This window comes from Diabrotica virgifera, chromosome 9 (assembly GCF_917563875.1).
Source record: "Diabrotica virgifera virgifera chromosome 9, PGI_DIABVI_V3a".
Classification (NCBI taxonomy): domain Eukaryota; kingdom Metazoa; phylum Arthropoda; class Insecta; order Coleoptera; family Chrysomelidae; genus Diabrotica; species Diabrotica virgifera.
This window is the reverse complement of record NC_065451.1, coordinates 195,467,306-195,485,803: the sequence shown is the minus strand read 5'-3', so window position 1 is coordinate 195,485,803 and position 18,498 is coordinate 195,467,306. Positions and strand designations below refer to the sequence as shown.

At 32.6% G+C, this 18,498-nt stretch overlaps 1 protein-coding gene across 13 annotated transcripts in view; it reads right to left on the bottom strand.

Annotated features, from left to right (window-relative positions):
• Positions 1 to 18,498, bottom strand: part of LOC114339236 (protein NDRG3) — a 658,690-nt gene that overhangs the window by 61,944 nt on the left and 578,248 nt on the right. For all 13 annotated transcript variants that reach the window (XR_007700645.1, XR_007700646.1, XR_007700643.1 and 10 more), the window contains one exon: positions 3,730 to 3,850. Coding sequence is in view for 8 of the 13 variants with exons in the window: in XM_050661376.1 (XP_050517333.1) it covers positions 3,730 to 3,850 (121 nt within the window). In the remaining 5 variants the exon portion in view is untranslated. The remainder of the gene's footprint in view (positions 1 to 3,729; positions 3,851 to 18,498) is intronic.

Genomic DNA, 18,498 nt, shown 5'->3' with positions numbered 1-18,498 from the left:
CTGAGAAAACTAATAAGTATTTTTGAAAAATTTAAACGCAGAATGAAAGATTACCTTCTTACCGAGTAGTCCTGTCGCCAGGGGGGTACAACAGCCTCCTTTATTTAGATGGACTTACCCAAGCTTTTTCAATGTATTTTGATCCGTAGAACGCGAATTTTTTGGGTAACAGCTGATCCGGATGTTGATTAGATTGTTATAAACAAAGAACATGAGGAATTACATAACAGCGATTTCTCGCAAATCAAAACATTTTTTTTTTGTATTTTTTGGATCATTCTAAGCAAAAAATGTTCTTACAAGTTTTTTCGTAGAATGCATAGTTTTCGCGATAAACGCGGTTGACCTTTCAAAAAATCGAAAAATTGCAATTTTTGAACCCGAATAACTTTTGAGTAAAAAATAAAATAGCAATTCTGCTTACCGCATTTGAAAGTTCAAGTCAAATTTTATCGGTTTTGATTATTTGCATTGCTAAAAATTTATTTTTTTATTGTTAAACAAAGCTATAAACAACGCGCCCAATACATACGTTTTAATGCATTCTACGTAGAAATAGCTTCGCTTGCACTTGTACCTGCTCGTTCGATTTTAAATGGGAGATCATTGAAAACATCACTCAAGCACTATGTGTTTATAGCTTTGTTCAACAATAAAAAAATAAATTTTTAGCAATACAAATAATCAAAACAGATATAATTTGACTTGAACTTTTAAATTAGTCCATTCTTTCACGGTTTTTGCTGTAAATTTTAAAGAACCGCTTGGATTGACATGAAATTTGGCATACACATAGCTAACATGTCATAGAAAAAAAGTGATATGGTGTCGATGTGTGCTTTTGCCCTGGGGGTGAGTTTCACCCCATCTCGGGGGTGAAAAAATTTATGTTCAAGATAAGTTCCGAAATGAATAAACTGACTAATTTTAAGCAACTTTTGTTCTATAGAGTTTTTTCACCAAATCAATACTTTTCGAGTTATTTGCAAGTGAATATGTTAATTTTTCAACAAAATAACAACGTTTTTAGAAGGTTTTTCGCAAATAACTCAAAACGGAAGCATTTTGTCGAAAAAAATATTCTTAGCAAAACTATAGCCTACAAAAAAGTGAAAAAAATAGTGTATATATTAGGTCCCTATACCTAGCAAAAGCAGACTTATAGCTAATGAAAAATAGGTTCATATTCGAAAAATTCCAAATAGAATAATTCAATGTGAAATATCCAAATAATGAAGCATTATTGGGAAAAACACATAACAACTTTTTTAAAGTGTTTAAAAAAATCTTTATTTTTGTTAAAAAAAAAAAAAAAAATTCTAGCATCAAATGTAAGAAAGTTACGCTCAAAATAAAGTTGGTCCCTTTTGTTTTGGCAAAAAAAATCAGGAATATCACCCCCTAATTAGCAACTTAAACGAAATGAATCGTTACCGCTTCACAAGTTACTTTACTTATGTTGTGTTTATATGATCTGTAAGTTTCATCGATTCAAAGTGCTTATTTTTGAAAAAACTTGGTTTTATAGTAAAATTTTAAAAATTTTAATTTTGAAAAAAATGCTTTTTTTTCAAAATAACTTAAAAATTGTCAAAGATACCAAAAGTCTTAAACAATAAAAAAAGTCGGCTTTACTTTTCTGAATATTTTGTATTTTTTTTGTTTTTCTGTAAGACAAAAATTGGTCAAGATTCGGTGTTTCTAAATTTGCATACACTCGTGATAAGTGACTCGTTCAATCCCTTTTAACTACAGCTCTTTCAAAAATAAGCACTTTAAACCGATGAAACTTACAGATCGTATGATCAATACAAACGCGAGTAAAAAACTTGTGAAGTGATAACAATTAAGTTCATTTGAAATGCTAATTAGGGGGTGATTTTCCCGATTTCTTAACAAAAAAAAGGGACCAACTTTATTTTGAGCGTAACTTGTTTACTTTTGATGCTAAATTTTTTTTTAAAAAACAAAAATAAGCATTTTTTTAAACACTTTAAAAAAGTTAAAATGAGTTTTCCCCAAAAAAGTGCTTCGTTTTTTTGGTTATGGCACGTTAAAATCGATTTGGAATTTGAAGAATATGAACCTATTTTTCATTAGATATAACTCTGCTTCTACTAGATATAGTGACCTAATATATACACCAAGTTTTTCACTTTTTTACGTGCTATATTTTTGATACGAACTTTTTCTTGACCAAATACTTACTTTTTGAGTTATTTGCGAAAGACCGTCTAAAAACGTGGTTATTTTGAAGAAAAATTAACATATTCACTCGCTAATAACTCGAAAAGTATTAACTTGGTGGAAAAACTTTATAGAACAAAAGTTGCTTAGAATTAGGCATTTTATCCATTTCCGGACTTATTTCGAACATATATTTTTCACCCACAAAAAGGGTTGAAACTCACCCCTAGGCCAAAAGCACACATCGGCACAATATCACTTTTTTTCTTTGACTTATTAGCTATACGTATGCCAAATTTCATGTCAATCCAAGCAGTTCTTTAAAATTTAGAGGTTTTTCAATATTTTACCGTCAAAGAACGTACTAAATGCGGTAAGCAGAATTGCTATTTTATTTTGTAAACAAAAGTTATTCGGGTTCAAAAATTGCAATTTTTCGATTTTTTGAAAGTTCAACCGCGTTTATCGTGAAAACTATGCATCCTACGAAAAAACCTGTAAGAACATTTTTTGCTTATAATGACCCAAAAAATACAAAAAAATGTTTTGTTTTGCGAGAAATCGCTGTTATGTAATTCCTCAAGTTCTTTGTTTATAACAATCTTATCGACATCCGGATCAACTGTTACCCAAAAAATTCGTGTTCTACGGGTCAAAATACATAAAAAAAACTTGGGTTTTTGTCCATCTGATAAAGGCGGACGTTGTACCCCCTGGCGACAGGACTAGAGGAACGAAAGTCCCTGAAAACTTCTGTAATGTTTATTTTAATAAGTTACAGGGGTGAAAAACTAACAGAAAATGTAGTGTGATTTTTAATTTCAAATATCTCATTCAAAAGAAACGTTTTATTTATTCTATGGGTCTTTCGGCCCTCGATAATAATTTAGTCTTTCATTCTGTGTTTACATTTTTTAAAAATATTTAGTAGTTTTATCAGGATTTACGCCTAAAATACTTTTTCCACCTACCTCTACCGAAAGTATACTTTTCCGGACCTGATTGTAGGGAGCAAATTTTCCTCCCCAGGGAGGAAAAGTAAAAGTGACGTCATGGTATTTCATTCATGAAATTTAACTTATTGACGCCCTGTACAATATCTATTTTCTATTACGTAAGTATCTATACATTTTAACGTTTATTTATAAAACACCCTGTATTTTGCAGAATGGTAAAAAACAGTAAATTGTTAATGTAAACAGTAAATTGTTAATTGTAAAATGTTTACATTAATAATTTGACTTATATTTGACAGTTGACAGTTATATTGTATCTACTTGTTAGTTTTAGTATTAATGAATTTTGTTGGTTAGTTACATAAATAAATTAAGTAAAAATGAAAAATGGCTTGTTATTAATTTGAGGAAGGTAGAAAAACCATATCTATAATATGGGAGTAAAGTGCCTTTTCCTCCTTTGAATGATTACTGCCCTCCGCTACGCGTCGGGCAGTAAACTTCATTCTCGGGAGGAAAAGAAGCACTTTCCTCCCTTGTTATACAAATAGCTATTATTACCTAAATTTAATATTTTCCTACTTACTCTTCTGGAAGTGTTTGAGCACCTTCTTCCTGTCCTGGTGCGTTGATGTGATAGACGCAGAAATTTTCCAATAAAGCTCTCATGTCAATGTAATTGAAAAATGCCTGGAAATTGGATACATCTGAAATGGAAAAGAAAATAAATGTGAAGTCCGCTTTTACGGAAACTCTTATATAGATCAAGTTATACAAGTTATCGAGATATACTGATACGATATGTACTTAAAGAACGATTTCTGTTTGACATAACTAATGAAATAGAGTTTCTTAAAACTCCTGATTGATTTAAAAAATATGCACTAATTAATACAGTGCAAATAAAAGTAGCACACTATCTGCGGACTTTGCATACCTATATTATTAATATATAGGATCTTATAATTCGATTCTAGCAATAAAATTGCTGGTAAATAACTTTTCCATGAATTTTGCTAATTAGCCCAGAGTAACATTCGAATACGACTTTATTAGCAACATTTAGAGCGTTTTAGAAAGGCTAAAGAGGATTTTATGCGTCGGTTCATCACAATGTGAAATGATAAAGGAAAACCTGTGGTCATCATTCTCTTTGCCTTATCCCTATGTGGGGTCGGCTTCCCTAATTGCATTTCTCCATACAATTATATCTTGAGTCATATCAATATTAATCCCCTTTACCAACATGTCCTGCCTAATCGTCTCCCCCCACGTACTCCTTTCAGGAATTTGCACTTCAGCAATTCTTCGTATTGGGTGATTAGCGTCTCGACGTTGAACATGACCAAACCATCTCAACCTATGCTCTCTCATTTTTGCATCAATTGGTGCCACACCTAGACTTCCCCTAATATACTCATTTATAATTTTATCCTTTTTTGTCACTCCACTCATCCATCTAAGCATTCTCATTTCCGCCACATGCATTCGTTGTTCCTCTTTCTTTTTCACTGCCCAACATTCAGTTCCGTACATCATAGCCGGTCTTATGGCTGTTTTATAGAATTTTCCCTTCAACTTCATTGGAATTTTCCTGTCACACAGCACACTACTCGCTTCCTTCCACTTCATCCATCCAGCCCTAATTCTACTGCATGCATCTCCATCTATTTCTCCATTACTCTGTAATACCGATCCCAGGTACTTAAAACTATTGCTTTTTACAATCAGTTCACCATCCAAAGATACCATGTTATTTGTAGTAACTCCATCTTTAAACGAACATTGAAAATACTGTCTTTGTCCTACTAAGTTTTAAACCTTTTTCCTCCAGAGCTTGTCTTCACTGTTCCAGTTTTTGTTCTAAGTCTCTTTCACTATTTCCTACTAACACGACATCATCAGCATACATTAAGCACCATGGAATGTTACCCTGTAGTTTCGCTGTTATCTGGTCCAAAACTAATGAGAATAAATACGGACTAAGCACCGAGCCCTGGTGCAATCCTACTTTCACATGAAATTTATCAGTCTCTCCCATACCTGTCCTAACACTAGTCGTTACTCCCTCATACATATCCCTCACAATCTTTACATATTCACCAGGGACTCCTTTCTTATTGAGTGCCCACCACAGACTCTCTCGAGGAACTCTATCATATGCTTTCTCAAGATCAATGAATAGCATATGAGCGTTTGTTTCTTTACTATTGTATTTTTCCATCAACTGCCTTATAATGAAAATTGCATCTGTTGTTGATCTGCCCTGCATAAAGCCAAACTGATTCTCGGATATTTCGGTCTCTTCACGTATCCGTCTATCATTTACTCTTTCCCATATTTTCATGATGTGGCTAAGCAGTTCTATAGCCCTGTAGTTTGTATATTGTTGTATATCTCCCTTGTTTTTGTAGACAGGTACTAGTATACTGCTTCTCCATTCGTCTGGCTGTCCAACTTCCATAATTCTATTAAATAAACCTGCTAGCCACCTTGTTCCTGTCTCTCCCAATGCTCTCATCTGGTCCTACCGCTTTTCCTTTCTTTATTTTTTGAAGCGCTTGAGCCACTTCCTCGTTTGTTATTTTGGTGACCATTGCTGCTACTGTCTCCGTTGACTCTACAGGCTGTCTGTCAAATTCGACATTTAATAAGCTGTCAAAGTACTTTCTCCATCTCTTTTTGACATCCTTTTCGTGAACTAGTATTTTGTTATTTTCATCTCGGATACATCTAATCTGATTAAAATCTTTTGCTTTCTTTGCTCTCTGTTTGGCCATTTTATATATCTTCGTTTCGCCTTCCCTGGTATCAAGTTGATCGTATAGGTTTGAATACGCTTCTGCTTTGGCTTTTGCTACTGCTACTTTCGCTTCCTTTTTCGCCACCATATAGTTTTGCAGGTCTGTGTCGGATCTGGTTTCTTGCCACTTTTTATATAATGTTCTCTTCTCTTTTATTTTTCCTTGTACTTCGTTTGACCACCACCAAGTCTCTTTATCCTCAAACTTTTTTCCTGACTTTTCCCAAGTATTTCAATAGCAGTCTCTCTAATAATGTTGGCCATTTTTCTCCAAATTGTGTTAGGGCTTCCTTTCATGTTCTAACATATTTTTTCTACTATTCTTTCCCTGAATAGACCTTCTTTCTCATCTATTAGCATCCACCACTTGATTTTTTGTGGTCCTCTCCGATATTTTTGTTTAGTTTCGCTTTTTACTTCGATATCCAGAACAAGCAGCTTATGTTGTTGGCTGACTGTCTCACTAACTATTACCTTGCAATCCTTGCATTCACGTATGTCTTCTTTCCTTATGAAGTAGTCTATTTGGAATTGATGTTATCCACTTTTGTAGGTAATAAGTTGAGTTTCTCTCTTTTTAAAGAATGTGTTAACAATCGCCATATCCAATGCTGTTGCTAATTCAAAGCATGTCATCTCCAGCTTCATATCTAGTTCCAAAGCCTAGTCCCCCATGTATTGTTTCATATCCTGTCTTGGCTTGGCCCACATGTGCATTGAAAGCACCTCCTATTATAACTTTCTCCTCTGCTGGAATATCACTCAGTACGTCTCCTAATTGGTCATAGAAAGCTCTTCTTTCATTCTCACCCAGACCTGTTTGAGGAGCATACATACACAACAACATTCAATACCTCTTTATCAATTACAAATTTCACTGACGTCATTCTATCACTCGTTCTTACAACTTCTACTACGTTATCTGTCATTTCACTATCAGCAATTATACCAACTCCATTTCTAGTGTTACTACTCCCTACATACCTACCACAATTAATAATACACAATACCACATACCTACAATAAAGTAAAACCTGTGGTATAAGGTTTTAATCAACATAAAATTGTACATAACGCTAACAAAATGAGTTTGAGCATAACTTGGCAGTGACACTAACTTATGTCAAGCAATGGCAGTATAAAGTTGTCTACACAATATTTAAAGTTACAGCTAATGCAATACAAGTAGGTTAATATCACATCACTATGGATTAGTGTTGGAAAATTCTCGAGTATGAAAAATCTGAGAATATTCTAGAGAATATTCTCGATATGGAGAATTTTCTGAGAATGAACCCCATGACGCACTTAAGAATATTGTTGAAGATGAAAAATAGGGTTTTAAAAATCATGATCTTATATACAAAATGTTGAGACGAAACATCAGTGTTCTTTGTACCGTAAAATGGGGTGAGATTGATCTCCCGGGGTGACATTGATCATTTGTCGTTGTATCACATATATGTAGATACAACCGGCAACAATGTAAAATTGTTTCTGGGGGTGGCACTATTCATTTCTTGGATCTTGACTATGATCAGTTCACGTCGTTGTTAGTTTTCAATTGGCATTGGGAAGAAGTTCTGTGGCTTTGAAATTAACCATAATTTTAGCCTATTTTTATAGTTTGTGTACTTTTGATGGTAGAGAAAGAACAGAGGTAAGTTCGCTATTTCTAGTGTTATACAATTATTTTGTATGGTTCTGTAATAATAATTTTAAGTATCTAGCATTTTAACTAACGCCAGCTTTTTTAAGATGGCGGATAATATTGAATGGGGTGACATTGATCAAGTGATCAATCTAACCCCACGTTACGTACTTTTCAGAAATTAATTTATAATTTTTGTCACAGATTTAAGAATATCAATCAAAATGGGAAGAACGTACAAAAGACAATTAGGCAGTAGAACGTATGGCAATTTTAATGAAGAACAAGTTAATCAGACACTGCACGATGTATTGGAAAATGGATTATCGTTAAGAAAAGCCGCAAAAAAATACAAATTGCCCTACGGAACTTTAAATAACAAGTACCACGGAAGGAAGATTAAGAAAACAGGTGGACAATCTGTATTCACATAATATGAAGAAGAAGCAGCCATTATAGACATTATAGAAGTAGCCATTTTAACGTGTGCAGATTAGGGATATCCTCTAAGTACAATGGATTTGAGAATGTGCGTCAAAAGTTTTTTGGACAAAACTGGTAGAAGTGTATCTAGATTTAAGGAGAATATTCCTGGAATTGACTGGGTAAATAGCTTGTTGAAGAGACACTGAGGTATTGCTGGTAAAAGATTAGCAACTAATATTAAAAAAAGCCGAGCAGAAGTATCTCCGGACCTGATTAAAAAATACTTTGACAATTTACAACAAACGATTGAAAATGTTCCAGTTGAAAATATTTTTAATTACATCGAGTCCAACGTCTCAGATGACCCCAGAAAAAAAATGTGCATCTACCGAAGAGTATCTACCTATGTCTGTCAGGTAAAAGGAGTTGTAGAAGGAGAAGAACTCGAAGTTCAAGGCCTTAAATCAGCAGCATCGAGGAAGATTTTCAAAATAATTAAAAATGACATATCCACTGTTCCCTTCAATGATGTAGTTGCCTTACTACCAGATGCAACACTTGAGACGAGTTCTGATAGGCTACAAAAATATCATTTTCGCGGAGAAATTAATATAAAAGAGTGTTAAATCAAATTTTCTTTTTTTTATAAATTGTTCTGAATTACATTTTTAGTTGTCAAAATATGTTTTTTTTTTGTATAAATAAAGAATAGTACAATAAAAATAGTGTGATCATTCTCACCCCGCATGATCAATCTCACCCCTTTGTAAAAATTCGAAAAACTGTCTGACCGAATTAGTCAGGGTTAAGATTGATCATATTCTATTTAAAAGCACTACTGTTTCATGCTATAAAATCGTCATGATCAATCTCACCCCAGTCACGGGTCTAAGATTGATCACCCTTTTTTTATGAGATAAGTGGATTTTCTTAGTAATTAAAACAAAACTAGTGTTAAATCAGTACTCTTTAGATATTAATATAACACGTGAAATGTTTCAATATAGAACAGTAACAAAAACGTTTAAAATATAAATAAAATAAAGGTAAAATTGATCAATCTCACCCCATTTCACGGTATATAAAAAAATACAAAAACAACAGAAAACACAAAATTTCTTTGATAAAAAAATTAAATTTTCTTCTTAACAGCAAATAATCGATGTGGTATGATAAAAGATGAGACCTCAGATTAAGAATCTACAGTACAACCTGCCATATCCGGACCTGTCATATCCGGACCTCCCTATATCCGGACGGTTCTGCGCCGTCCGGATCTACCGAAATCTACCGAGAAAGGCAGTCCTGCTGTTGGACAACGCACTAAAAGAAGAACTAAAAGATGGCGAAATAATGTATTATAGCATCTATAAAACGTGTCTCTCGACGAAAGCTATTGACGGCGTTGATTACTGGAATGTATGAAGGAGAAAACGTTTCAGAGACTATAAAAGAAGTAGTGGTCTTGATATCCGGATTTTCTCATATCCGGATCGGTCTGTCGCCACATTGATCCGGATATGGCAGGTTTGATTGTATTTCTATCATTAGCTCATCCTAGTCATCTACAATCTGCATTTCAATGTACTGATGAGTTGTGGGATTTTGTTTTTCACGAGTGGCCAGCTCAGTCATGGATTGGTCTACATCCAACAATTTTAAATTGTGAGCAATAAAAGTTACCTTACGAACCCGTTCAGCAGTGAGCCGGTTTCTTTTAGAGGAGTGGATAAAAAAACCGTAAGTACTGAAACTTCTTTCAGTCGCTGCACTGGATGAAGGCATGCTTAATATATCAACTACTATTGTAGTTAATTTTGTTCCGAAACATGTACCTATTCACCCGAGTATTCACCATATGATTAAGTCTAGTTTTTAATTGATTTTACAACGTATGGTTTTCCAAAAAATCCCTCCTTAGACCAATAAAGTGCCAAATCTGCCATTATTTCAGCCGACTCATCACCTTTAAAGTTGCTAAATTATCTACAAACTCAGTTTCCTCAACTTGTTCTTCTCTGCTTAAATGAACACCATTCTAAACATTTGCACGTTAATATTGCACCAAAACAATAAATATTGACACTGTAAACACCCTTGCTAGTGGTTCATGGGATTGGCAAAAACAATATACCTACATATTTTTTAAATTATAGTAATTTGACCCGTATCTAGTTTTTATTTTTGTTTCGGTTTTTGAAAATATAGAAAATTTTTGCCGAGAATATTCTCCAGAGAATTTTCTGGCCGAGAATATTCTCGTTCTCGAGAGTATTCTCTTGAGAATATTCTCTTCTAACATCACTACTATGGATGAGAGTGTCTATCACCATGATCCTGAATTAAAACAAAAGGTTAAAGAGTAGTGTGTAAATTTTTTGTGTGTAATTTTTTTTTGTCATTCAAGATAGAATCCCACTCTCTTTTTGGTGGTACTTTAACCTATTTGACGTACGTTAAATTTTTTAAATCAAAATTCAGTTAATATTAGAGGTTTTTGTTGTAGTACAGCTCTGATCATGGCTTTTTAAGCCGAAAGCACTCAGCTAGAAATTAAAAAAAAACTTTGCACATTTAAAAAATACTTCTCTTTCCCACTCTTTCACTTGTCAGAAGTGTATACAAAAACATATGAGTTTTTTCATTTGTTAAATATTTCCCATGGTTTTCACAACGTACTCAGAAGTTCCCTCTACATTCACTAGCATTTGATCCCTACCACAATAGGGATGTTCACAAAAAATTAAAAAGTCATTTCAAACATGTAAAACGATTAAGAAACACCCTAGGAATAATTGTCCAAAATTTCAACAAAATTGAAAAAGCCTTTCTATAAAAAATCTTTATTAGAAATCTAGCATTATTTCAAATTTCAAGAACGCTTCTCTATTGGCCTGACGTCATTAGTTGCATACCCCAAGCGCGCGCCATTCTCATAGTATTACTGTTTATCTGTTTGATGTTTCAGGTTATTTTATTTTGTCCTCTTCTTGTTTTATCAGGGTTAAAGTGGAGTTTTATAGTGAATTTGTTTAGTTTAAAGTGGATAGACTGTTTGTAAGGACATATTTTGGGTTTTACAAAAATAAACAAATAAAATGGAAGAAGGTTTTCAGAAAGCCGATTCGTATAAACTACCGACTGTAGTGTAGATGTAACAATGGTGTATGATTTATTGGCATCTTGTAAAAAAATAAATCTACCACAGCTTTACTGAGTATATATTCCATATAATTTTCCATGTCTTCTTTAAGCTAAAAAAATAAATGCTTAATACTCCACAAAAAAAAAATAGAGAAAGTTGTATGCATGCATTGTACGCATGCATATTGTATACATACATTGACTGGTTATTACTTTACCTTGGTTAGGTGTATTAAAAATATTTTTATTCTTCTTCATGTGCCTTATCCGTTGTGGACGTTGGCTATCATCATGGCAATTTTAATTTCATTTGAGGCGTTTCTGAATAACTCGATCGATTGTTGTCCAAATCATTGGCGTAAGTTTTTAAGTCATGAGTGTCTTTTCTTCCGGGTCCGCGTTTGCTCTCTATTTTACCTTGCGTTATCAGTTGGAGTATACGATATTTATCATGCATCATGATATGACCGAAATATTTAAGATTTCGTTTCTTAATTGTAAAAGAGATTTCTTTTTGTTTTCACATTCGACGCAATACCCGTACGTTGGTGTGGGTCGCCCAGGATATTTTGAGGATACGTTGGTACACCCACATCTCGAATGCCTCTAGATTTTTCATTAATTTTTCCATTATTGTCCAGGCCTCTGCGCCATATAGCAAGACCGGAAATAATAACATTTTAGCAGCCGCATTTTTAGTGGGAGAGATATTATGTCGCAATGGGTGAAAATATTTCTCATGCATGTTGTTAAATGTTGCTATGTCCTTTTCAACTCTAACTCTAGATCTTATTTCGGTTGTTTCGTATTTCGAGTTGACAACTGTTCCAAGGTAAAAAATATTTTTGAACTTGGGTATTATACATTTTCATTTCAACCAATCTTTTCACTAAATTATTAATGATTTTAATATAATATAAAGTCATACCTACATCCACATGTAGTTATTTCAAGGTTTACTTTTACTGTATGTATTATTAGAATCCCGTTTTTAGGAATATCCCAGTTTAAGGAATACAAATTTGAGGTCCCGAAACTTTTTCATTTACTCTTTAAGGGGGTAGGTGCAAAATCTTGGTCCAATGCTATTTAAATTCATTCATTTTTTTCGAATCCTGAGAAAACTAATAAGTATTTTTGAAAAATGTAAATGCAGAAAGAACAATTACATTATTACCAAGGGCCGAAAGTCTCTGGAAAACTTCTATAATGTTTATTTTATCAAGTTAGTTCTTTAAGTTAGTTATTTTAAGTTCTAGCTGCAACAAACCATTTCTTTTTCTGTTTTAAATTGGCTGGAACGGTAATAAAAATCTTGCCAGAACTGTTTTTTGATGTATTTACACACCCAGGAACAAAACACCACTTATTTGGCTTTATTTTTAATAATTAAATACGTAAAAAACTGCGCACATTCAAATACACTGAGTAAATAAGTATACAAAACTAGTCGTCGATCAAAGACGTTACGACTGCTGACGTCACAGACCGTAGCCTCGCTGCAGGGTACCGTTTTTTCTAGCCTCCAAGAAAATCAACATTATGAACTCATTTATCTTAAAAAATATACATTTTTAAACAGTTTTATGATTGTTACGTTTTTATATACCTTGTAATCTATTGAATTTAACTATATTTAAAAATTAGTGAACATCCCTATTGAGGCCACGAGAGCCAGAGTAACCTGACTGCTAAGAACATTCCTTTACATAACCAAAGAAAATGATCAGAAGCTAACAATGTCCGATTGTTTTTTTAGTAATTGTATGTTGACCAATAATAATTCTTGGTCAACATACAATTACTACCTAAAAGAAGTGGACATTGTTAGCTTCTGATCATTTTCTTTAATTATGTAGTGTTCTTATCAGTTAGGCCACTCTGGTGGCTCTCATGGCCTCAATTATTATTCTATCAAGTAAAAAATGTTAGTCAACTTATTTCTCCTAACGCTTTGTCCACACTTCTCTTGGAATACCAGTCGATCCAACCTCTTTATTGTTACGTATTTACGTTACGTTTTTATAGTTTCCACAATATCATATTACGATTATAAAATTTATATATTCTGACGCGAATTAGAATAGTCTGTTATCGATTTTCTCTATGAATACTACATGTAATCGATCTTTGTAACCTATATAGCGTAATAATACTGTTTGGGTCTATTCCAAAATCAGACAACCTCAAACTACTAAATCAAAAATTCATTTACAGGAAAGAGGTGTAAGCTGTATACACGTAGTAGAGCAATACAGGGTGCTTCATCTTATTCGCCTCGGTCTCTGTACGGAAAACCACTTGATATTTTAAAAAAATTTCTTCACAGAAATATACAGGGTCTTTAATACTACAACCTAAAAATAATGTGAATTATACAGGGTGTTCCAAAAAAGAGTGGTATATCAAAGTTATATTTTTTCTTATGGAATGCCCTATATCTGATAACATTATTAAATTGACCTTAAAAAATAAGCTATACTTTCATAAGGGTTCCCTATACCTAAATACAGGGTGTTTTGATTTATTTCGATTTTTATAAAAATGTAAGGTTTTAGAAAAAAATAAATATCTACGAATCTAAGAAGCAGTAACAAATTCTTTCTTGGATCTTAATAATAGACTATTTAGCATACTTAAACAGATGCTTATTGCAACAAAATTTCTTACAGGGTGGTCAAAATATGAGATTATTCTATTAACAAATTCAAGCTGTAATAACTTATTTATTTTAAATGGAACACCCTGTATCTTACTAGTCTATCGCGTAGAAAATTTAATTGGCTTTCAATTTGTATTAGGGTTTCCTATACCTATCTTTTTACAGGGTGGTCAAAATATTAGATTGTTCTATTAACAAATTCAAGCTGTAATAACTCACTTATTTTAAATAGAACACCCTATATCTTACTAGTCTATCGCGCAGAAAATATACTTAGCTTTCAATTCTTATTAGGGTTTCCTATACCTATCTTTTTACAGGGTGGTCAAAATATTAGATTGTTCTATTAACAAATTCAAGCTGTAATAACTTACTTATTTTAAATGGAACACCCTGTATCATACTAGTCTATCGCGTAGAAAATTTACTTAGCTTTCAATTCTTATTAGGGTTTCCTATACCTATCTTTTTACAGGGTGGTCAAAATATTAGATTGTTCTATTAACAAATTCAAGCTGTAATAACTTACTTATTTTAAATGGAACACACTGTATCTTACTAGTCTATCGCGTAGAAAATTTACTTAGCTTTCAATTCTTATTAGGGTTTCCTATACCTATCTCCCTTCATTTTTTAAATATTTAAAGATTTCCTAATTTGTAAGCTTTAAAAATTAGAATTAAGTACCTATGTCGTGTTTATGTACAACACATCACCAACACCGGCAATATACTTAGACAAGATACTGTCATTAATAAAATTTTCATTGTTATCATGTAATCACACAGAGTGTTGTATTATTTTAGTTGATTTTGGCCTACATGTGACATTGAATAATATGTTTATATTAAACTGCATACCCTATATTAGATGCCGTATTCTGGAAGACATTTAAATTATATTTCATTCCGTATAAATATTTTCCATATCTTAACCCAACGGTTATTAAGTAAATTTAAGAACACCACTTTTTGTTTGAATCTTTGAATCGCAATTACAAACAATTAAATGTAATGGCTACTTTGACGAAAACGAGCCTATTGTACAAAAATATGTAAAAATGGGTATTTACAGAATAACATGGAATTTATATTTACAGAATAACATGTGTATTGAGAATATTTACATGGAATTGTAGAGATTTTAAATATCTTCCATTATAAAGAATAGAATATCGAGTTTGTCATTTAAAATAAGAACACTCTGTGTGATTAAATGATAATAATGTAAATTTTATTAATGAAACTATCTGATATTTAAGTATATTGGCGGTGTTGATGATGTGTTGTACATAACCACGACATAGGTATTTAATTCTAATTTTTAAAGTTTACAAATTAGGAAATCTTTAAATATTTAAAAAATGAAGGGAGATAGGTATAGGAAACCCTAATAAGAATTAAAAGCTAAGTAAATTTTATACGCAATAGACTAATAAGATACAGGGTGTTCCATTTAAAATAAGTAAGTTATTACAGCTTGAATTTGTTAATAGAACAATCTAATATTTTGACCACCCTGTAAAAAATAGGTATAGGAAACCCTAATACAAATTGAAAGCTAAGTACATTTTCTACGCGATAAACTAGTAAGATACAGGGTGTTCTATTTAAAATAAGTAAGTTATTACAGCTTGAATTTGTTAATAGAACAATCTCATATTTTGACCACTCTGTAAGAAATTTTGTTACAATAAGCATCTGTTTAATTATGCTAAATAGTCTGTTATTAAGATCCAAGAAATAATTTGTTACTGCTTCTTAGATTCGTAAATATTTATTTTTTTCTAAAACCTTACATTTTTATAAAAATCTAAATAACAAAACACCCTGTATTTAGGTATAGGAACCCTTATGAAAGTATAGCTTATTTTTTAAGGTTAATTCAATAATGTCATCAGATATAGAGCATTCCATAAGAAAAAATATAACTTTGATATACCACTCTTTCTTGGAGCACCCTGTATAATTCACATAATTTTTAGATTGTAGTATTAAAGGCCGTGTATATTTCTGTGAAGAAATTTTTTTAAAATATCAAGTGGTTTTCCGTACAGAGACCGAGGCGAATAAGATGAACCACCCTGTATAATATACAATTTTTTTTCTGTACGGGAAGTGTAATAAAATGATACATACGGCTCTTGAATAAAATGAAATCTACATAAAACGAAAGAAAGAAAATAAGGAGGGTAATATAATTTACGGAACAAAAAGTTATTTAACGATTATGTTTTTCAAACTGACAGGTGACTTACTTTGGCCTCCATCTTGTAGGCAACTAGCCATGCCTTTAGTTGAAAAATATGAGTGTAGTGTTTTTACCCTCAGGATGATATCACATTCTAATTATTTTGTGTTTGTGTGTTATTTGTTTGTGTTGTATGCGTTTGTGTATTATGTGTTTATTTATTATATTTACGTATTGTGTATAATTGTAGATTATGTGTCTCTGCCTTTCTATATTTTCACTACTTCTTCTTAAGGTGCCTTCTCTATTACTGAAGGTTGGCTATAACTATAGAAAATTGCTCTCTATCTTGAGCTGTTCTTAGTATCGAACGTGTGTCCATACCTGTCCAGTCTCTTACGTTCTTCAACCAGAAGCATTTTCTTCTTCCTGGACCTCTTCTTTCTTCCACTCTTCCTTCTATTATGAGTCGTAAAAATTTGTATCTTTCTCCTCTGTAAATATGTCCCAGATAACTCGTTTTTCTGTTTTTTTTACAATATTTAAGAGTTCTCAGTCCCCATTCTTGTCAGCACCTCGTTGTTGGTCAGGTGCTCTGTCCAAGAGATTTTCATCATCCTTCGAAAAACCCACATTTCAAAGGCTTCTATACGCCTCATACTTATAATTCCGATAGTCCAGGTTTCCATTCCGCATTGCAATATGGAATAAATAAAGAGTACAGGGGAAAAACAAGGAATTTCACTTTTTCAATAATTTTGCCTTTTCTCGCCATGTGGTAGCAAAAAGTGAGTACTATCGACTAGGCTATCGATTCAACACAATAAACATAAAGATCAGTCTATATAAATTTTCTAAGAACTTTTATCAATTCGAAGGACCAGAATTGTCCGCATGCCACTGAACAAAAATAAGGAATGTTAGCAGTTTTTTGGTGCATCATTAAATTAATAAGTTAATATAGATTCATATTATATTAAGATTATAGAATAAGAATTGCTCGAATTGTGCTAAGAATCTCCTAAGTAGTTTTTAGGTATCATAAGAATTAAACCTTTATTGCTGTTTATCTCAATATGTATAAAACGTGACATTCCTTGTATTTCCCCTGTACTCTTCTAAATGAATGTTTTTACAAATTGGTATCGGGTATCCAAGGAGTAGAATAGAGTTTATTAGGAATAGAGTTATTAGGAATTAGGGTAGAGTTTATTAGGAATTTTTCATTCTTTGCGGACCTAGCATTACTCTATACGAGCACCATATTTTTCCACTAATGTTGGTATATTCTTGTTGCTGACTACTTCTTTTACTATTGGTAACCAGAACCCGCTACATTCTTCACATTTTTCTTCATTAAGTATTTTCTTCTTTTCATGTCTGTTTCTTTCATGAGTATTAGTGCGTCTTTACATTGTACTCTCTGCTCATTGTCCAAGGCATATTTGCATATCTGTGATTTGTACAGTCTCTGGTTTTGATGTATGTTCCATGCTTGTTGATCCTGACACTTAGTGGTCTTGCGGTTTCTCCCACATAGAAATTGTTGAATTTACAGGGTACTTTGAAGATGCAGTTCTTTGATCTCACTCGCGTATTGTTAGGTTTAGTTTGCTGCTGTAATGCTCTACTTGTTTCCTATGTTTGGATTGCTTGTGGTGTTTTGGGATCTAGCATAATAATGTGAACAAATATTTTAGCTACTTCGGTTTTATTGGCCATGGCATGCTAACACATAATATAAACATAGTTTTAAACCCTTTTCTAGTACCTAATATTAAAAAATTCGTTTTTACGCAACTTTGTCTGGGTGGACTTATTTTCATCCCTAAAAATCGAGGTATAATTTATGACCAATCTGTTTGTCACACGCTGTATACAATGATGAGCGCGCTAATAACCGGAAAAATAGCTCAAAAGATAGAAAACATAATACATTGCGAAACAAAAAAAGATGAAATTAGTGGAGGTGGAAATTATCGTTATAAACGTATTAATTAACATTACATTACATAGTTTCCCACCTTTAGACGTATCAGAGGAATATGACAACTGTCAATGTGACAGTAGAATTTTATAAAATACTCCTGTCATACGGACGGCTAAAGGTGGGAAACTATGCAATGAAATGTTAATTAATACGTTTATAACGATCATTTCCACCTCCACTAGTTTCATCTCTTTTTGTTTCGCAATGTATTATGTTTTCTATCTTTTGAGCTATTTTGCCGGTTATTAGTGCGCTCATCACTGTATAACAAAGTAGTGCACCTCAAATGTAATAATACCAGGTGACCACTTATATTTTCCCCATTTTAACTGCCTATAACTTCTAAACGGCTCAAGATAGAAATATGCGGTTTTCGCTGAAATGTTTTATTTTAGTAACAGTTTCGTCTTAATGAAGTTTTTGTATCGCTTTTAAATAAAAAATGGCGGATTTTTGAAAAAAAAAATGTTGTTGACTTTGTTTATTGAA